The 22,153-nt window shown below is 40.6% G+C and overlaps 1 protein-coding gene across 1 annotated transcript in view; it reads right to left on the bottom strand.

The window, feature by feature from the left end:
* Positions 1-4,379: 4,379 nt before the first annotated feature.
* The window catches only part of ST6GALNAC5 (ST6 (alpha-N-acetyl-neuraminyl-2,3-beta-galactosyl-1,3)-N-acetylgalactosaminide alpha-2,6-sialyltransferase 5), a 189,341-nt gene continuing 171,567 nt past the window's right edge, over positions 4,380-22,153 (bottom strand). The window contains exons 4-5 of the mRNA XM_011953152.1: positions 18,357-18,464; positions 4,380-5,465 (exon numbers count right to left, since the gene is read on the bottom strand). Coding sequence (XP_011808542.1) covers positions 5,234-5,465; positions 18,357-18,464 — 340 coding nt within the window. The 3' untranslated portion in view covers positions 4,380-5,233. The remainder of the gene's footprint in view (positions 5,466-18,356; positions 18,465-22,153) is intronic.

The following is a 22,153-nucleotide window of genomic DNA, read 5'->3' as shown; positions in this document are numbered from 1 at the left end:
TCTGTGATCCTCTCCATTTAGAAATAAGCACTCTTCTCAGTTTAGTATCTTCTAGCCCTTTTCCTATGCTTTAAAAAATGAAATTGAGATCGCACATTTAAATAAGTACGTGGAAGAGTAGACGATGAAAGAGGAATACTAGAGTGTCCACATGCTCAAGAAGGGAATAATATGGTCCTTTGTAGAAGTGAAGGTGGCAGCTGACTCACCTTTACTGCCTGCCTGTTGCCATCTCCTGTAGCTGGGAGGTAACCAAACGTCAGGTTCTGGCCAGGTGGTGATTCAGGAGCCTGCGATGCTCTGCCTGAGGACAGCTTTTCCCAAGGGTTCTCCTTTCCCTTCACATTCTGGTAGAGATGAAACCGTTTTGGATCTGCTTCATGGAAACAAAATGTTTTTTGGTTTGTTTGTTTCATTTAGTTTTTAAGATAAATGTATACTTAATTTTTATAGACCTTCAATAACCACCAGTTGGATTCCTAGCAGCTTTAGAAAGCTGTCAAGTTTAAAGCAGGTTATAACCTGTCTCATTTTAGCCTTCCTTTTGTTGTTGAAGCACAGAAGTCAGAGCCCAAGCTGTTCTTCTGCCTTTCTACAGATGGTAGAGCATTTGTCAATATTAAATTTAATTTGTGCTAAGAGCAGTTCACTAACAGCGAAAACACAAAGCTTGCTGAACTTTACTTCACCTGTGTGCTCAGTACAGCCAGCATTAGCAAACATAATGAATTCAGCAACATTATCCTGCTGAAATCTAGGTCAGCTCTGCTGATTAAAAACATTACAGGTTTAAGAACTAACCCTATAAAAACCCACTTAAAATTTTACTATATCACAACATACTGCATTTCTTATACTTTTAAAATAGAAGGATGTGTTTATACACAATTACCAATCCAATGGGTCAACATTAAGAGGTCATCATCAACAACAGACATTTATTGAGCGCCTATTGTGTGCAAGGCACTATACTAGGTATAGGCTACAGAGACAAAGGAGAAAGAGTCTCTGCCCTCAAGGAGCTTACAATCTAATTAGACTAACAGGACACATACATAAAAAGACAAAGGACAATTCAAGGTAGTATATAATATTAGGGCACTGAGTAGAAACAAACAGGGTTTCAGCCTTTTTGCATTTGCATTTCAATACCCTGAGAAGGTGGGATGAGTGAGCTACCAAAGAGGGGCTACACTTGCTCATTTTTAAACCTTGAGACACTCTCACATCTTTCCATTCCAAAGTACCTTCTGGCATGTGCTAACACCTAGGCAATTGGTTCACACATCCTGCCCTCCAGGGCTTATTATTATAGTTTTCTTTGAGATGGTCTTCTGATAGTGTGAGCCACTGTCATGGAGCCCAGGGCTTCCCTGGTTTTAGCATTGAAGTCTGTGTCTTGGGGACCCCTCTTCTTCACTCCCCACTTGGCTCCGGGCAAACCATATGGTACTTCTGAAGTACCAGGTATGGTAGCCAGATATAGTCCTCCCACCTACCATGGTCATTACTCTGGTAGGACCTACCCCAAATCTGTTCCCCAGATAGATTTTTAGTTTAAAAACCTACAAGGAAGACCTTAACAGTCCCAAAGTCTGCTGGTTTAAAAAGCACACTGTAGACAAAAGAAGGCAATCGGGAGAAAATGGCAGTAAAGAGATACAATGAGGTTTAAGAGAGAAGCAATGAGAATGGAAGAAATGATTGGGTCAGACACAAAACATACAGAGTGTTAACATCACCTCCTAACACTGCAGAGAGAGAATAGGAACATGGACCCTTCTCTCAGAGTAGGTTTATTTAACAATTTGAAGCATCACTCTGGTGGAATTCAGGATATATTTCTGAAATGAGTTTGCTCTTACACAAGGACAAATATTTAGTCAGGTACTAAATGGGTGCATATGCCTTTAAATAACACTGTCTTAATCCTAACAGAAGTTCAACTTTCTCCTTCTACTTTTACTCAGCATTCATTATCTTCTAAGTTGGTAATTTTAATTTTTGAGGAGAGTTTTTATTTCAAAATGAGATTATTTCCCTCCATTCTCACGTCATTCAAACAGATCAGTAATGGAGAGAACTTCAGAAAACAAATGATACACAAATCTGGTAGTAACCTAAGGATTGTGAGAGACCACACAAATTTCTCTTTTAGGTACAGTACATTGTGTTTTGCTTTCATCTATTTTTTTTTTTAAGAAAAGATCTTACTCTGAAATCTGACAACCTCAGAAGTCCCTGAATTGTTCAGGTTTTATGTGTAGCCCTTAGGAGAACACACCAGGGTTAGCGAAGCACAGGGACTTAGTTGCCAAACGCCCATTAACGGTAATGGAAATCACACAGCTAAGTCCCCACGCAGCATGCTGAATATTTACCTCCTAATGTTCTTTTAATGTATGCTTTCTTGGGTGAATATTTACTGTAGAATATTAAATCTGAGATTCCTCTTTTTATGGGCCATTTGAAGTGATTGATTTTGTTTGCAAATTCCTGTATCTTTGCCCATAATGGCTATCTATTGTAATGGCCTCTGCCAAATGTTCTTGTGTTGAAATAACAGAAGCCATGGATCGGCCAGCTGTGGCATTGTATTACTGTGGTCTTAAAAGCTAGGAGGGAGCTGATGACACAGCTGGGAGAGAGGAAAAAGGTATGTAACATAACGAGTATGACTTAGGCTTCAAACACAATCAGACACTGAAATCACTGAGGTCTATAAACATGGTTCTGTAGTCATCTTTTATATCAGAGTTTATATTTAATGGTGTTGAATAGCGTTAAGACTGACAGTCATGAAATGGTCGTGGCAAGACAAGAATTCAATTGCCCACAACCAGGTTCATCAGCACAATCTATCAGAATTCTAGTCATTTTCTTTAATGCTGTAATAAAACCACTTTGCAAGTGGTAATTTTTACACTTATTTACACCACATTTTTAAAAAATATGAAATCACATATCCTAGCTACATGTAGATTTAAAACATTTCCCAGTGAAGCCAGGATTTTCCGAATTTGGTCTCTTTTCATTCTTTTGAGTATTGGAGAGGGAGAAGTTACAAACAAGATGGAGCTACCATGATGGTTTTTTCTTAAAGAAAATCTAAAATCTAAAGATACACAGATATGTGAAATATTATTAGACGAGGCAATATAATTACATTCTTGCATATCAAAACTATGCCTTTCCAAATTTCCACAAATATAGAAATTGTCAAAGAAGCCACTTACGTTTGAGCAACATAATCTCTTCAAGTGATTATAAAGGTGGCCTATAAGTAAATTGTATAAAATTTATACACTTTTTCATATGTGGATAAAATATGATGTGTTCAGAGTCCATGCTGTGGAAGACAATGTGTTGGAATAAAATTCAAAGTCCCTTTAAAAACTATGAGAAAACTTAAAGAACATATTCCAGTCTGTTTTGGACAGCCATTTCAACCTTACTGGCTTTGAACAGCCCAAGTCACACTCAACAATACCAACTTTGATTATGTTATGTGAGTACTCTGATTGTGTTTGCATTTTAACAACAGTACTCCATAGAATTAATAGTACTAGTTAGTGTACTAATTAAGAAAAGGGAAAGAAGTGGTAATGTGATAAAGCTTCTTTAATCACAAGCCAAGTCATGTCTGTAAAACAATGTCAGTCTTCATACATAATATTTGCTGGTGCCTTCAAATTAGTTTCTCTAATGCCTTCGGAGTCATGTGTAAAGAAAACACTAGTATATTTATGAAACTATTTTTGAACAATGTTACTTGTTTTAATAAAAGTCTGTAATATGAATTTATCTTCGCTCTGAATAAAATAAGTCCTTTATACTCCTTCAGACCATGGAATGGTAATGAATATAATCTAAGAAGATTTGTAATGAGTCTAAATAGTCCATAGCAACAATGAGTCGAATGGTAGGGCATGTCCTTGTAGTGTCTTTTCCTCAAAGAAGGGCAGCTCTGTGCTCTTGTAGCCAGGGAACCCCTTGGAAGTATGCCTTTTGTGTGTGTGTGTCTATCCTGTGTTTTTGTGTTGAGAGGCTGGGGAAGAGGTGGATGGTGATGCTTCGAGAGAAGCAGGGGGTAGATTTTAGCCCATGTGGGCTGAGGAAGAAGTGTAGTTTTAACCACAAGAGTGAGATAAGTAATATGAATGTAGATAAGGCCCCCCAAAGTAAGGTTCCTGCTACTGTTGGGACCCCATCACTCCAAGTGCAGAGTCTTCAAATGGGTCAACAGGAGGCCACAAGTTTAGATTTGGGATGAAACCTAAGAGGTTTTCTGGTACAGTGACATCATTCTGCCAAAGAGGAAACCAGGGCTCAAGAGAGGACACTCACATCAATTATTACTAAAGAAAACTACCTTTAAATTTCTCTTGTTAGCATTTTTGTGTTTTAATAGCATAGTTTTTGGTTTTCAATTTTGTCCTTTTGGAACATTTCTGCACATTAGAAAGTGTCATTGCTATTCTTTCTATAAAAGAGCAGTTTTCCTGAAGCCTAGGGGTTCAAAAAATACATCACAACATTTCCAAGTCAGATACCAATTGCATGCTAACAATGAGCATTGTGAACAGAGTAACCCAATTCTAGGCCATTTCCAACCATCATTCAGGATTAAAGAGTTAGGAAGGATAAATTACCACATAATCATAATCTATAAAAATACTGGCCTAGATTGCACTAAAAAACTCTCAATAAATAAATATTGGACATTTGCTTTATGAAAGTCAGTGGAGATGTGCTCTTCAGAAATCATGTCCATAGTTTCAGCCTGCTTTTTACAAATCACACATACACAGTCTAACAGATGACAAAGGTTACAGAACAGGAAAGAATACAACTTGATAGAAAAATGTCTTTGACACGGTATTTCTATAAAGGAATGCAACTAATATTGTTGAGTTGCTTATGTTGCAGTTTCAAAGGCAATACTAAGAGATCCAAAATGTTTTTAGCCATAGTGGTGTAACTGAATTGAGTGTTCAGCTCCTAAGTAACACCATTGAAGGGGACAACACTCATTAGGATGCATTAATTCTGGAATTTTTCCTTACAATCCAACTGCACTGCTTTGTCACGCCTGGTAGACATCTGTCCATGGTACTTCCTGAGGAGTGAAGCTGTTTTCTGCTACCCTTTCCTGTCTGGTAGCTCAGGAAGTTCAGGGTCTCGGTGTCTGATGCAGTGAATACCTGGGATTAGAGTCTGGCACGCTCATTCCTTAGAACACAGGTTTATTCTCAGGATGATTTATAGCAAGTGATTCTGGTTTCCAGTCTGGTTGAAAAAAGTGAATATTGAATGTCCGTGCCCAGTTCTTAAAGACTCGTTTCTCTGTGATAAAGCGGTGATGACTGCCCTTGCGTCCTCGCTCATGGGAGAGGTACATTGTACATTCATCAGGTCCAAAAGGTTCATAATAATGATAAGGTACTGAAGGGTGATTGGGATCCCTGTAGGAGGAAATTGAGATAACTGATTAAAGGAAATTTTTTTTCCTTTGACTGATTGAGGTAAGATGTTATCTTTAATAAGCTGATAAACACAAATTGTATTTTCTAGTTAAATGAGTTTTGACAAATGGTTTTTCTGATTACACAGTAAGGAAGTGGAGAGGTTTTGAGGTTGTGAAATAAAATCAGTGACCATCATTTTCATCAAAAAGATTGAAAATCAGCGGCAGAATATTCAGTCTCCTCAGAGTTAGACCCTACATATTAATGAGTCACAAAAATAGTATTATTTTCACTCTTCTTACTGTCTGTTTACCACATGCAGTTGTAGAGATATTACCAAAACAAAATATGTCATTCCCATTCCCCACTACACTAAGCTTCCAGATGCTTCCAGTTACACAGAGAGCATGGCTGCTGGGATGCATTATGATGTGGCTTCTCTTCCAAGTCTTCTCCTAATCCACTCAGCCTTGTTCACTATGTTCCCACCATACTGGCCTTTCCGGTCAACTCTGCCATGCTCATCCCTACTTCAGGGCCTTTGCACTTGATGGCGGTCACTTGCCTGGAATTCTCTCTCTGAGTTCACTCCTCACCATTGGGTGTCAGCTCAAATAATATCCTTCTCTGAGAGGCCTTACCTGACACTTGCTCCCCTCACTTCATCTCACTTGAATTCATTTTCTTTATGGCATCAGTTGCTCTCTGAAATTGTTGTTGCTGTTTGCTTGTTTATTGGGTGTTCATGAGGGCAATGTTTTGTCTTATTCCTAGAATAGTCCCTGGTAGGTGCTCAATAAATAATTTTAAAAATTCTATTGTTGAAAGAAATGTATATGGAATTAGCAGCTAAACAGCAAACTTCTAAAGACACTTTCTTCTCTGAGTATGGAAAGTTGATTATCCTAGCTTGATCCTATGGGAGAAAAAGGAAGACAGCAAGCAAGAGGTCACGATTTTTCTTTTGGCACTTCAGATGGCCTATGTACTCAAAGTCTACAGTCTTTTAGTCCAGAAACTCTACATCCTCAGTCCTTGCTTGGTGGCCTGAGAGTCTCCAAGTGTTTTTCTGCCTCTATATCTCTGTCTCAGCCTCAAACAGGAAACACTAGCTCATTTCTTCAAGACGTGCGCACAGGGTTAATATGTGGGGGTGGTAGGTGCCCTTGTTTTAGGGTTAATACAATATTTATGCACTAAAGAGTTTTGGTCTCAGACTGGTTTCTATAACAGGCTAGTCTACCCCACCTCTTCTGTCTTTTGAAGAATGAATGGTAAGATTAGTCAAGGTTTCTTGGCAGACAAACTCCCCTAATTTGAGCTATGCTCAGCAACTGGCCTTGTTGCAGAGACTAAGAAGAGAAGACCCACGCTTCTCAGCATCTTGCAAATCATCTTTCAGAGCCTGATGCCCTAGGGTTCTCACTTTGGTCACCTGGGCTCTCCTCTAAGTATAATAACTTGGTTTCCCAAAGATGCTCATCCTGCCAGACACCTATTTGTTTTCTTCAGAGGAGATCAATACACAAATAGCTTTTAGAGTAGCAACTTTACTGGGGTCAGGGATTGAAGTCTTTTATCAAGAGGGGTGTCATGTTTGTGGCTCTGACAACAATAAACCTTTGAGCTGTTTCTCCTCTTAGGTTAAAGTTCTTCCAGGAAGAGAGATTTATTTTTGTCATGCAGCATCTAAACATTCCTTATCCTGGCTTGGATGCTGTGCTAAATTAACACTTTACATCTCTAATATGCCTGTCTCAGAATTATCTCTATGCTCTATAGTGAAACACTGGATCCTTTCCTGACTAGTTATTGCAGATTTTATTAATTTACTTACCCTAGAAATTGGAATCCCATTAAAATTTTAATAGAACGTGTTTGCAATACAGAGAATGCCTACTAACAAAAATTCAGGTTGAAGCTGACCACTATGAAGAAAAAAATAAGAATTTGTGAGACACATCTTCCCATATTCATATGGCATAATTTGGAGGAACCATGCCAATTTCATGTTGCCATGGTATGCCTGGGGTTAAGCTTTTGTTCCATCGCAAATCACTTTTTAAATCTGATTCATCTAAGTTTTGGACATTTTATTGACATCAATCTGACTAAAGAAACAATTAGATTTCTAAAAATATCATGAGATTGATTTGGCACCTAGGAGTGGAGGGTAATTGGAAACCAGCTAAAGATGCTATAGGATCAATTTCCTTATTCAGGAAGACCATCTCTTTGGAAAAAAAAAAGCTTGTCTGACTCTATATTGATCTCCTAAAAGGAGAATTAAGTTTACATATTTGGTTACTGTGATTTCAGAGGTGTCAAGATAAGTTATTCACGTAAGCAAGTTGTTTCCACATGTTAAAACTCTGTCCAAGCAGCAGAAAAGTGCTTTCTGGGAGTCGACAGGCAGAGCTGGAAACTGCAAGAACATCTCCCCCAGCTGTGAGCCTACCATCAGCTGGAATTCACTAAATTCACTGTGCCATTTAGAAAGACACTCCTAGCTGAAGGTCATACTTCCTTGGGTCTTTTCTCAAACCTGACTTTCCAAAGGCTGCCCCGGTTTTTTCTTCCTTCACCTGACCTCAGTGAAAACTATGATAAACATCAGCAGAATTTCCACACGAGGAAGCAGTTATAAAAGGAATTCTGGTGCTCAAGTTCCCATTGTGGGCCCCGTAAATTGAAGGAAAGGATATGTGGGCTGGGGAGGCAGGAATGGAGATGACCACAGAGCCGGTTCCCCAAGTGGCTACAGCCTGCCATCCACACTCTGACAGCCAGTTTGAGAACAAGCCCTGCAGAATGATGTGAGGAAGATTTTTTTTTTTTCTTTTTAGAGGGAGCAGGTGGGGAGAGTGAGGGAACTAACACTTAGTGCACTTGGGGAGCTTTAAGGAAATACCTATGCTCCATCCCCATAGACTCTGGTTCAGATGACTTGGAGAAGAACTCAGGCACAGGTATTTTAGAAAGTGTCTTAGGTTTGAATCAAAATAAGCAATGTCGGTATTGGATTATAAAACCAATAAAATAAAATAAATATCCATGAGTCCATGATAATTTCAATAAATAACTGAATAAATAAATGGAGGAGAAGAAACAGCATTTCATTACAGAAAAATTCCAATAAACAATGTAGAAAGAATGAGGGACTAGGAAACCATCCTCAGAACATTGCAGTAATTGTTGCAGGCAAGATGCACCAATGAACGGAATATTAACGGGGAAAAAGATGAGGAGAAATAGGCTATCTGCATAACCTGAAAGTATCTCTCCCAAGTTATTTATTAATGACAAAGGGAAAAACAGTAATTTTACAATGAGTAAGCCCAGCAGACATTACCTTAACCAAGTGATGAAGGTTAACATTGCCAGTAATAAGACATACGGACATCACATACTCCCTGTTATGAGATTCTGGGAAGGGCCTATGGCTTCTGTGGTATCCTTCCCAGTAATGCATAACCTCAATCTAAGCACAGGAAAACATTAGATAAACCCCAAGTGAGGGACATTCTACGAAATACCTGACTAGTACTCATCAAAAGTGTCATGAAATGCAGGGAAAGCCTGAGGAACCGCCATGGATTTAGAGACTAAGGACACCTGATAAATAAATGCAAAGGGAACCTGGATTCATTCTCGGAGGAGATAAAGGACATTAGTAGAGAAACTGGTAAAATCTCAATAATGCCTGTAGTTTAGCTGACCATTGTACTGATGTTAATTTCTTACTTTTGATAATTGGACCACAAGAACTCAAATCATCTTTAGGGGAAGCTGGATAAAGGTTATATGAACTCTCAGTACTATTTTTGCAATCTTTCTGTAACTCTAAGATGATTTAAAACAAAAATAAACATATATTTTTAAATAATACATATCATAACTGCAAAGCTCCTTAGAAGATTCTAATGGTGGAAAGCTCCTTGAGATTCTAATATGCAGCCATATTTGAGATGACTGATTTTGTAAGTACCTGCTCAGCCTCCGTGCTTAACTGATGTGATCTCCTTTACATCCCCATCAGCCCTCTGAGGCAAATATTGCAGCTCCCGTTTGATAGGGAGCATCTGACACCCAGGGAGACAATCCACTGCCTGGCTTTCTGCATACAACCTCACTCATTGTCCATCCAAGCTGCTGGAGTTGATCATTTCAGCTCAGAGCACAGTGCTCAGCACTCCACATATACTCACTTATTTAGTCCTTACAACACCCCTATAAGAGAGTGTCAGTCCATTTTGTGTTGCTATAAAAGAATACCCAAGTCTGGGTAATTTATAAAGAAAAAAGGCTTATTTGGCTCATGATTCTGACGTCTGGAAAAATTCAAGATTGGGCATCTGGCGAGAGCTCCAGGCTGCTTCCACTCCCAGCAGAAAGTGAAGGGGAGCTGGTGTGTGCAGAGGTCACAAGGCGAGAGAGGAAGAAGAGAAAGGGAGAGGTGCCAGGCTCTTTTTAACAACTAGCTCTGTAGGGGGCAAACAAAATGAGAACTCACTCATGCCCCACCCCAGGGAGGGCACTAATCTATTCATGAGGGATCTGCCCCCATGACCCAAACACCTGTCACTAGGCCCCACCTCCAATACTGAGGATCAGATTTCAACATGAGATTTGGTGGGAACAAACAAAACATATCCACACTGTAGCAGAGAGTTACTATTAGCACCCTTACTCTGCAGACGAGGAAACTCATGCACAGAAAAACTGAAGTTTCGTAGCCAAGGTCTGGACCAAAGCCAGTTGACTCCAGACTCTGTACTCTTTTTTTTTTTTTTTTTTTGAGACGGAGTCTCGCTCTATCGCCGGGGCTGGAGTACTGTGGCCGGATCTCAGCTCACTGCAAGCTCCGCCTCCCGGGTTCCCGCCATTCTCCTGCCTCAGCCTCCGGAGTAGCTGGGACTACAGGCGCCCGCCACCTCGCCCGGCTAGATTTTTTTTTGTATTTTTTTAGTAGAGACCGGGTTTCATCGTGTTAGCCAGGATGATCTCGATCTCCTGACCTCGTGATCCGCCTGTCTCGGCCTCCCAAAGTGCTGGGATTACAGGCTTGAGCCACCGCGCCAGGCCAAGACTCTGTACTCTTAAGAGTGAGGTGCTGTGTCTCGGAAAAACTCCTGTCCCCCAGGTGGGGTTTCTGTACTAATGGCACCCAGGTTTCGCTGGCATCAACAGCGTGTGGTTGAAAGCAGCTTGTCCTTGCTGCTTTCCTCTGAGCTCTTGCTACAGAGGAGCCCCATATGTGGTGCTTGTGATCTGCTCAGGGTGTTAAACAGAGGCTTTGTGCTCATGTACAGTTCTGCCCATCAGTGCTAATGGCAGCAGGGGTTTGTAATGTTCCACTTTTTGACTCTTCTAAAGCTAAGTTTTACAACTGAAAAATCCTCATAACTCTAACAAGCAAGGGAAGACACTTCCATTTCTGGGTACTGGCGAGGTTTAGGACTTGTTGCTCTAAAATATGGTACCTTGGCATTTGAGGAAACAACAGAAGCAGGGAGATCACTTTTGCCTCCCTTCACCCTTCTCCTCTGATGCAGGTCATAAAAGATTTCTTTGCCCTCCTCTAAAGTAGGTTATAAACCTTCATTCCAGAGGTACCCTCCATATACCCAAAGGAAATGAACATTCCTATCCTCAAAGACAAGGAAATGCCAAAAAGAATCTGAACAAACAGACCTTGCTACCTCCCCCCACCCACCCTGGTTTATTACCATTAGATCACACCTTCTTTGTCCAATCCTACTTCTTCACAACTATCCACTTCCTCATCAAACTTAGCATAAAAATAAGGAGATCTCCCTGTTTCCTTGGATCTTCATTTCTGAAGGCTCTGGTGTCATGTAAAATTTGTATTAAATAAATGTGTATGCTTTTCTCTCGTTAATCTGTCTTTTGTCATAGGAGACTCAGCAAAGAACCTGTGATGGAGGAGGAAAAGAAATTACTTTTTCTCTCCTATAGTATGATCTAGGTTGACCCTGCCCATGGGTTTGGGGCTGGACTAGGCAGAAGGCTGCAAATATCCTGAGGAAAGAATGGTGTCTTTGCCTCTTTCTAGAACACTTAGACATTCTCTTTAAACACATTTCTATTCTTGGTGTGGTACCTGGCATATAGTAGGTACTCAGGAAATGTTTGAAGAATAAAGAGAATAGAGTTGAATTAATAGCTGTGAAGCTGCTAGGTTGTTCTGCAACTGGCTTGCACTGGGGGCTTTGGTGACACTATGAGGCATTGAGAAGAAAACATTCTTGCAGCAGTCCTTCCCAAGCATCTGTCACAGTCCTGGAGGTGCACTGAGCCACCCTTATTCTGCTGCCTTAATTTCTGGTCCTTAGATCTTTTGGGAGGAAAAGAGCTGTATACCTTGGAAGCCCATGGAATAGCATTTGTGTGTCTGGGCGCATGGAACACCAAGAGCCTGCAGCTGCCCACCCTTCATGGGACAAAGAGCTACAGTGAATCACCCAAGCCCCACCCTCACCCTGGAGGAAGCACAACCATATATTTTAAGTCTACTTCATAAAACGTAAACCACATGGGTGGCATTGCCATTCCACACCCGTCTTCTGTAAGTAAGCTTCCGATTCTACCTGGTGGACTGTCGCCAAGTAAGAACTTTCCCTGTTAGGCTGGCAGCTTTATTAATGTTCACTAGCTAATAATTCTGGCAGCATCAACTCTCTGATATTCACGATACCTTTGAGATGTCCTTCACATTACAGATGAGATATTAATTTAGTTCCATGACAGTGATCGCTCTGAATCATTACCCCGCTAATTAATACTCAAGAAACGATGGGTAACAGAGAGTTGTAAACTTGGTAATGTGTTAAGTATGACCAGAAATAAGATTATTAGATAGAATTTAAATGCTTGGCCCATTATCATCACAAATAATTTACAATGGAAAATGAGATTAAATACTCAGCATAACTTAGTTTGGAAAGCAACGACAACCGATCTTTCACGCAATTTATAGGCCATCTAGAGAGAATGAATTTGGCTTACAGTATGGATACGGCATGATTTAAGAGTCCACTGTCCACAGAATAATATATTTTGATGTTGTCTCTGGTGCAACATGACATTAATTTTCTCTAGCTTTCTGAACTTTGATGTGCCTGAAGTCTGGTGATATAGGCAGGGTGGGGGACTGATGCCTGAGCCCCTCTTTGAGTACCCAGAGCTGGCTCTGGCTGAAAATAAAACAAGGTGGCCTCCATTGACTTCTGGGGCCCCCTCAAAATCTGAATTTGCTAGTTAGAGTTTTAATGTGCCTGGTACTTTTGGTGTTGCAGTAATAATGTTTAGAATCAATCTCTTAAACACCCCCATGGACAAGGCTTATTTTTGTTTCTCATTGAACTAATCTGTGCTGAAGACACACTCTATGCCAGACACAATGACAAGTGCTAATGATACAAATGTGGATTGATACAGGGACCTCCTCTTAAGGAGCCTAGGTCAAACAAAGTAGATGGACAAACCAGTCAGGAGATGGTGCAGGGCAGAGGTAGATGGAGGCCCAGTAGGCCCAGTAGGTCTGACTCAGACGGGGCTAAGGAGAGCTGAGAAGGAAGGGCTGCTATATCTGAAACAGTGAACTGAAGGATTAAGAGCATTGGCTCTTGAGCCCTGGAGATCACATTCAAATCCCAGCTCTGCTATTTATTTGCTCTATGACCATGGGCAGCTGTTTCATGTCTTTAAGCTTTCTATGTAAAATGGTGATATTAATGATGCTTACCTCATACAATTATTATAAGGCTCAAGGAAATAGTGCATGTGTTCATGTTAAGCACAGAGCCAGCATGAGGTATATGCACAACAAATATCAGCCATTAATGTTATTAGTAAAGGGTTGGTGGGAAACCAGTCAGCTTAAGGAAGTAGGGGATGGGCAGTCCAAACTGAGGGCATAGGAACAGGTGTCTGTAGGGTGAGTTGCTTTACGAGTTTTTCAGTAAGGTTGAATAAACAAATAAACACATAAATCTGCATCAGTAGAGAAAGTGTGACTAAAGTGGTATGCAGAAGCCATATCCTGAAGGTCTTGCGTGCTAACCTAGGGAGTGTGAACTCTTCTCAGAAAGAGGTCACTCAGGAGTTTTAAGTAACTTCCCGAAGTCAGATTTGTCATCTAGCAAGGCAGTCATGTTTGGAGAGGAAGACAAGAGTTGGAGAGAGCAGTCCAGGAGGCTATCGCAGCACCAAATGAAAGATGCTGCATGCCATTCAAATGACTTTGAGTCAGTTAGATTCTGCTAGATCTTGAATGAGATATGTCTGTCATCTGCCACCATGGCCATTTATATGTCCACCACTTTCATTTGTGGTTTTAAATATGAAATGTGATGCTATCTTTCTTCCTAAGAAGTCCATGGGCTTAATACTTTAAGTGGGTACTAGAAGTTTTCTTGCCAATGAATTACTCCTAGAAGTAACTCAGGCCCTTTGGGTGAGATGAGAAGGCAGACCTCTAGGACAGCAGATGGGAAATGACTCTCCAGGCTACCCATACTTCCCCTTGGGGATCAGGTACTCACGGATTGCTTGGCTGTTTGCATCCCCAAGATATAATTCAGCTCTTCTCTCTCTGTCCCACTGCCTCCCCTCCCTCACACCATGCATATGACAACTGACATTCTCTTTGGGACAATAAGAAGGTGATGATTCCACTCTCCTGAAAAGTGTGAAAGAGTTTGATTTAGATTGGAAAGCAGTATGGTTGTGTCTTAGACTAGAGGTTGTTAAAGTTCTTATTTGTCAAAGGATCTTCTGTTGAAAAGAAATCTTATACAATAGCCCGTATGCAAACAGAGCCAAGTGGGTCTGCCCCTGACCAAGTAGGGTGGAAGGGTCCAATATTCCTGTTCGTGTGCCACCTGATAGAATCAGAAGAATGCAAGGACTTCTCTGAGTCCAGTTTGAAAGTTGGAGACAGACGGTCCAATAAAGCTCAGTGGGTCAGATGCTACTGACAGGCAGAGAGTGAATATCATCTCCCACTGGCACCTCGAGTAACCTTCTATACCTCATGATTGAATTGTGGTCAAGTGAGTCTCAGGCGACTGAAGGCAGAGACCCTGTCTCATTCATCTCTGGTTACTTCCCTGGTGCCCAACATGAATTAGCGGAATGAATAAAAGGCTTGTGGTTTATTTAGTTAGTGACTTTTTTGAGGTTACTAATTGTGTCTTATGGTCTGAAATGGTTAATTTGCCCAAACTGAACAGTTGGCTCTCTTTTTGTCTGCTCTCTTTTTGTCTGCTAAAATCTGCTCCATGTGGCTAGCTCTTCATTGCAGTGAGACACTGGGAACTTTAGGGAAGCTGTAGAAAGGCTAGGCACACTTTGAGCAGCCCATGAGATGCCCTGCAAGGAGCTGGAGGCCACATAATGCCAGTTCCGTAAAATGCGCCAGTGAGTATCTACAACTGCAGATCAGTGAATCCCTTCACCCCATAACTTTCTGTGTACTGAACAGACCCTGGGACTTTGCTAAGCATTCCTCATCTATGACTTCATGCAATTATCATATAAACTCACAATGCAAGAGAGTTTATATGATAATTGTCATCACCATTTTGCAGGTAAGGCTTCTGAGATGGAGCATTAGGCAACTTGCCCAGTATCAGTCACTAAGCCTCAGTGAGTTCAAGTAACTTTCTCAAGGTCAGAGTTTCTGAGAGGCAGAAATGGTTATTTTTATCCATACACAACACACTTTACTATAGCACTATGGAGAGCAGAGGACACAACCAATTCATTCCCTTGATATTTATGTAGTATCTGCCATATGCCAGGAGAGTAAATATCTACTGTCCTGTGTTCTAGGTCTCAAACACTGAACTAAACACACAAAACTCTGCCCTCAGGGAGGCTATATTCCAGTGGCCCCAGCCAGTGTGAGCTCTGCCACCTCACAAAACCATCCACAACCATTTTTGGCCCTGGCGATAGCTTACCTCCTTAAGCCATGGAGCTCATGATACATGCACCATGTTTTCAGCCCCTAATAGTTCTCTGCTTCTTTCAAAATAAAGATAAAAGAGGGGATGGTCAGATGAGTAGCAGACTACCATGTCAGTTGCCTTTTCATTCTCTGGTGGTGAGGAAGGTACTGTTTACAGACTCATTTGACTCTTAGATGAAAATTGCAAAAGCTGCCTTCTTTAGTCACATGGTAAGTGGCTTTGCTGTGTTCTTTATATTCTGGCATGGGTAAGGTTTATTACAAGCCTCCAGGAGGCAAGAATCTGTGTCTTCTTCTTTGAAGCCCCCTTAAGTTTTTTTTTTTTTTTGGGACAGAGCCTCACTTTGTCACCCAGGCTGGAGGGCAGTGGAACGATCTCGGGTTACTGCATCCTCCGCATCCCAGATTCAAGCAATTCTCGTGCCTCAACCACCCGAGTAGCTGGGATTACAGGTGCACACCATCATGCCTGGCTAATTTTTGTATTTTTTGTAGAGACAGGGTTTCGCCATGTTGGCCAGGCTGGTCTTGAACTCCTGAGCTCAAGCGATTTGCTTGCCTCAGCCTCCCAAAGTGCTGGGATTACAGTCGTGAACCACCACGCCCAGCCCTCTGCTCAAAATTCTTGGTATCTTTCAGGGAAACTCTCAAGTGCTTGGGATAATGTTAATAATATAAATTATTTTACATATCTTATTAATATTAATGATATTGATACTCTTTCCTGAATACTGTGTGCTAGGAACTGCATCCAACACTCTACATCTATTATCTCATTTAATTCTCACTATGACCTGCTTGTTGTTCTTCTTATTTTCTTATACCCATTTTACAAACAAGGAAAACAAGGCTTAAGGCTCCACAATTCAAAACTGGATGCCTGGTGGTCCAGTCAACATGTCCTGGAAATGCAGATGAATGGAACTGGGGAATTCATCTGTGCCACTCCTGGTCTTCCTTCTTACCCTTCCTTAAACAGGCTTTGTGACTGAGCGGGATGCTCTCTCCAGCACTGAACCCTTCCTCCACATGACACTCTCCACTTCTCTGACAGAACTTGGGCATAGGGGTCCTTTTGAAGAGTTCTTGCTGAAACCATCTTGTGCAAACAACTATCAAACCTTTGGGGATGATAGCTTAGGAAAAGAAACACAGAGCCAGTGGCAATATATAAAGCATTGACATTATCTTAATTTCTTTGTTAGTATTTTCCATAAATTGTTTCCATCCTACCGTACGTGAAGTCATGATGAACTAACTCTGAGTAGGAGAAATGACAGGTTAACTTGCCTTTCATTTGTTTTCCATAATAAATGGAATATTTCCTTGAACACTTGAAGTCATTAACATTTCAATTTATTCATGCTTTTTCTTTCTGGCATCCTAATGGCAATATTGCTTAATTATATCTGCTGTATAACCATCAACGTTGATGGCTCTTTGCATGCCCATAAGTGCCATTCTCACTGTCTCTGTTAGCCTGTTGGTTTGAGGAGGCGGTTTGCTTTTTTATGCCATTCTACTTACTTTTTTGAGTATAGATTGTTAAACAGGGACACTGGGCCAGTGAATTAAGTGAGGCAGCACTGGGTGAGGATCCAAGCTAACTTGCCTTGTGCTTGCCATGTACTTACTAGGCGCTGTTCCAAGCATTTCACACGTATTAGCTTATTTACTCTGCCTATAGTCCTTTGAGGCAGAGTCTATTATTATCACATCCACGTCTATGGATGAGGAAGCTGAGACCTAGAGACACTAACTGACTTGTTCAAGCTCGTACTAGGTGGGTAAGTGACCAGGCCAGGCTTTACACCTGTGTAGCCTAGCCCCAGTATTTCTGACCCTCACCTTACATCAAAGGTCTGCTCTGTCTGTACCTCTCTCTCCTTCTTTGTGGCCTGAGTCTTCCATATCAATTAGTATTGTTGCTGTGTTGGATCTTTGGGTTAAAAAGACAGAAAAGTGGCAAAATGGTAATGGGATGATTAGATGCTGTTTCTCATCTTTGCTTTAAACCTCCAAATTGTAGCTTTTGCCTAAAGACTCATGGCCTTCAAGACATTGTTAGAAAAAATAAACAAATAAAACACCAGATAGTGTAAGTAAGCACACATTTTAAAAAGCAAGTTTAAAATGACCCCCACCCCAGCTTTTGCCATTTGAAGATCAGGATTCAGGCCACATGCAGGCCATCAGGCATTCCCCAAAACTAGGATATTTTCTGGGATTTCTGGCTTCACTATTTCAAATTACAGGTGAGTTTTCAAGCAGGCTTCCAAAAATCCGGCCCCGAATATTGCTGAGTGCATCTGTGGTATGCCCTGAACTCTGCTTGGGCACATGCCAGGAGGAAAGTTAAGGTGGCAGCAGAGATGTGTTCATGTTCCCGTTAAAATGACACCTCAAATTAATTATGCCTATGCTTTTGGCCTTAGAAGTGCAAGCCCAGGCCACTGATGTGGTAAGGGAAGGAGGCTCAGAGGAATATTTTAATTTTAGAAAAGAGGTCTTACTGTCAAAGGAATTGCTCTCTTTAATTCATTAAAAAACTATCACATTCCTTTGAAATGAGGGTAAAACTAATATTTCTTAATAGTTGCTCATCGTTAATATTATGCCAATTATTGCATTACTTTTGGCTGATAAATATTCAGAGGATAAATGAAGCCCACAAGATGGATTTATTCTCCAGCAGTACAAACAAAAACTTTCAATATTTTATATCACATAATTAAATGCTGTTTGTTGTTTCTAGAATGAGAACTTGGGACATGCTAATTAATTGCTTCAAGAAGATAGTTAGACATGTTTCATGGTTGATATTCAGAATCAGATATTTATAAACCCTGCACAACACAGCTGATGATTTACCCTTGCAGAATAAATCCTACCTGCAGAAGTCTGGGGGCACCATGCCATAAACATTGATCCTGTCACAGAGCTCCAGTGCAATTGTCATTGTGAACCAGCCAGTGCTGAGCCAAGTGTTGGATATCTTCCTGGAAGGAACAATAATTAAGTCTGCAAGCTGGTAAAGTAACCATTATACCCACTACCATCTTTAATTCTTTCTGGAGTAAGGCTAACTATAAACAGAGTCTCTTCCTCTCTCCCTCCATTTGGTAAATATCTGGAACTTTACCAAATTGACATCTCTTACTAACATCACCATATTCCACAGTACAGCCATAATTGATGTTGATGCTCATGTTGAATTTGTGACATTAAAAGATGCTCAAGGGACTTCTGCATCATCAAAGATGATGATCAGTGTTTCAGTGTTTAAGTGTATATGTTACCACAACTCAATTTCTTATGACAGTCCCCGTTTAACAACTCTTTCTTAACAAGAACACTTGAGTAACTAGAAATTCTCCTTGCTCCCCAAACAGGCTAGCTAATGAGTAGCTTATTAAATATAAATAAACATGCGCATGTATTTATCTATTAATCAATTGGTTGATTGACTGAACTTAGGGTGAAAGCTTGCCTTCAAGTAGACTAACACCAACATCTTGATTGAATGTCTTTCCATAAGAAGGGTACACTCAATTGGATATGGGCTAATGGCCAGAGGAAAAGAGCCACAGGAATGCTTCTATTTAACTGAATATTTGCTTCATTTTACATATAAGAAAATTTTTATTAGGAGATCAAAAATTGACAAAATTTAAGGAATGAACTGGTGCACCCCACCATTCATTAATTTTCCCATTCAGACATCTGTAATGAGCTTCCACCATACGCTATGCCTTAGGATAACTGTGGAGACATAACGCCAAGGTCTAATTTGACCCTGTGAGAATGACTCAGCCTACCATGCTACACTGCTGTGGATATTAATTTCAATTCTTCGGGGGTTGATGTTTTACTTTTCCTTCAGTGCTTAAGGCATGCCTCATTAGCCAGTTTCAAACACCTTATCCCCAAGGTCAGACTGTCTGACTTTGCCCAGCCATAGCACCATTTGTGATGTGAATAATAGAGGTGTAGGAAGGCTTTTCTACTTGCACTGTGTAGCACCCATCCTTGAGAAGAAGGAAAACCTTCTGTCAATCAGTTTGCATCATTATTTCCATTTCATGTAAGGACCAAAAAAAGAAAAAGAAAGAGAGAGAGAGAGAAAGAGAGAGAGAAAGGACATTTTGAAGGAGTCCTTCATTTTGTCCAATACCTGACAGCACAGGTGGCTTAGTTATCCCTGAGGATCATGGCTTCAACTTTCTATTTCTTAAGCCCTTTGGTCATTCATTCCCCTATTCCATTGTATTTTGACCTGGTAACATCCCAGGAAGCACATTTTAAAGCTCCTGGGAATAACATGGGCTGAATCTTACCTATTTCTATCATAACCAGCTGGAAGACCTGAGGCAAGTTATTGTTGATCTTTGACCCTTCATTTCTTATCTATAAAGGAGACATAGGAATCTCTGTCCCTGGGCTATTTGAGAGCTAAATGAGCAAGCACTCATAAAAAGCACCAAGCTTGCTATGTTGATACATTGACATCTCTTCCTCCTCTTCTAGTTGCTAAGTTGAGCAAACAAGGTAAATAATTTCACCATTCCTTTCAGTGCTTTTTAGCAACCATGAAGAAAATTCTTCCAACACCCTGCTACTGGGGGCTGTGTAGGGGCCACCATCAGTAGTCAGGGCAGGTATTAGGAAATTCAGAAACTTTCAGCCTAGATTGGTATTAATGATTTTCCTTGTTTCTCACGAAGGCTATATATTCGTAAGACCTTTGAGACTGAAGGAGCTGGGATGGAGTAGAGCTGACTCAATGGCAAAGAGCAAGAAGAGGAAGTGGCTTCCCTTAAGTTAGAGGCTGTTTTCACCTATGGGCCATGACAATGCACTGGCCATGTGTTCTAGACCTAATCTGGGTGAGTGAATAACTGGGAGGATGTGGAACCCACGAAGAGGATGACAGCTCACTTACAGCTTCAGGAGCCTAATCTGGGAATCACACTTATATTCCCTCTGTTTTTAGAGCTATCGGACACATGAAAGGGGACTTTCTCCAGGGGCAGAAACTCTCCCATAACTCTGGTTCTGTTTTATGTGATGTAGTAGGGATCATAAACCACAGCCTGAATACAGGAGGATGTGGCTGCACAGGAAAAGGCTTTGTGGGTAAAATGGGGAGAAGAATGCAAGGTAGAGGACGAAAGAAACTGAAGTGAAGAGTTCTTTAAAGTGACACTTAAAATTCCCCAGACTTCCTAAACAACAGCCTTTTGGGGTCACGTGCTATAGAAATGCAACACTTTGTGCTGTCTTTCTAAAACTCTTTGTTGAACTCTTTTTCTAACAAAGGAATATCTACTGTTTTTACACTTAATCAGCTGTAATGAAAGAATATGAAGAGCTGTCATGTGCTTATTAGGGAAAATTATCAGATATTCTTTTGTATGATGAAGTAACACACTGAGCTGATAATTCTATAGTGCACACTAAATTACAATTAAGGGCCTTTCTGCTCCACCAGAATCTCATTTATAATCTCTATGGAAATATTCTTCCTGCAGTTATTTCATTTATGCTTCCTTTATCTAATTACTATAATATTGGTTCTGAATCATATTTTCCTAATGTACCCTTATTCAATTATAAAGTTATTTTCAAGTACAGTTACTTTTTAATATCAAAGAATACCACTTGGCCATCTAAGTCATTTGTCATACTTCTTAATTGCAGATTGTTCCTGAGCCACTTATTTCTCCGCTTTTAGGGAGGGTGAAACTTCTATCAATCACAATCTATTAAATGACTCTATTTCTTCAAAATATTCACCCAAAAGGAAAGTCCTGATCATGAGATCTGCAAGTTAGATATTCTGCACTTTATGTATCAGATGCTAGTGTTTTGTTGGGTTTCAAGAGAAGCAGGCATTGAGAAATACCATTACACGCTAAATGTTTTAGGTTTTAATTGACAGAAATAGTTTTGTCCTGAAGGGCCATTTCTGACTTGTTTCTTTCAGCTTGGAGCAGGCTACAGGTTAAGAATATTAAGTCAATAGAGTATTGGCTTCTTTAAGATGGTTTCCCGAAGGCAAGAGGCACATAGTTTCTGGAAGCAGCAGTGTACTCTGGCATCCTCCACATTCATAAGTGTGATTCCCCTGAGTAGGGGCTACATGGACCCTGGCAGACGGATGTCTGTGGAAAGAGGCCCACCAGCCCCTCCACAAAGCTTTGGCTCCCTCCTTACCAACCAGGAAGACCAGGAAGAAAGACCGGGTGAGAAAAAGCTTCTCATTGGTCAGAATTTAGTGAATTTAGTGAGCAGGATATACCTTGCTGTGAGATGGCTTCCTAAAGATCCTGAGTGGCCAAAGGGTATGATGACTTAGTATCTAACTTATCAGCTTAAAATGATTTCTTAAGGAGTCCAGAACAACGTTTAATTATACTAAATAGCTAACATTGGGGCAGTGTTTTAGGAATACTTATTTAGCAATCAACCAATAAACTAAAAAGAGAGAAGTGTTTTCCGTTGAGACGGTTTCTACTTATTTCAGATTTTTCAACAAGTAAATAATGAAACTAAATAACTCCCCTCCTTCTTGATTCCTTATAAAATGTTTCCTTGATTAAATAACTCATTCAAATGAGTGACAGTCTCTCTTATCTGTGAGTTGCAAAGGTCAATGCACGACTGGATTTTGTGGCAGCTGGCGATG

The sequence above is a fragment of the Colobus angolensis genome, unplaced genomic scaffold (assembly GCF_000951035.1).
Source record: "Colobus angolensis palliatus isolate OR3802 unplaced genomic scaffold, Cang.pa_1.0 Scaffold359, whole genome shotgun sequence".
NCBI classification, from domain to species: domain Eukaryota; kingdom Metazoa; phylum Chordata; class Mammalia; order Primates; family Cercopithecidae; genus Colobus; species Colobus angolensis.
This window is presented reverse-complemented; position numbering and strand designations above follow the sequence as displayed.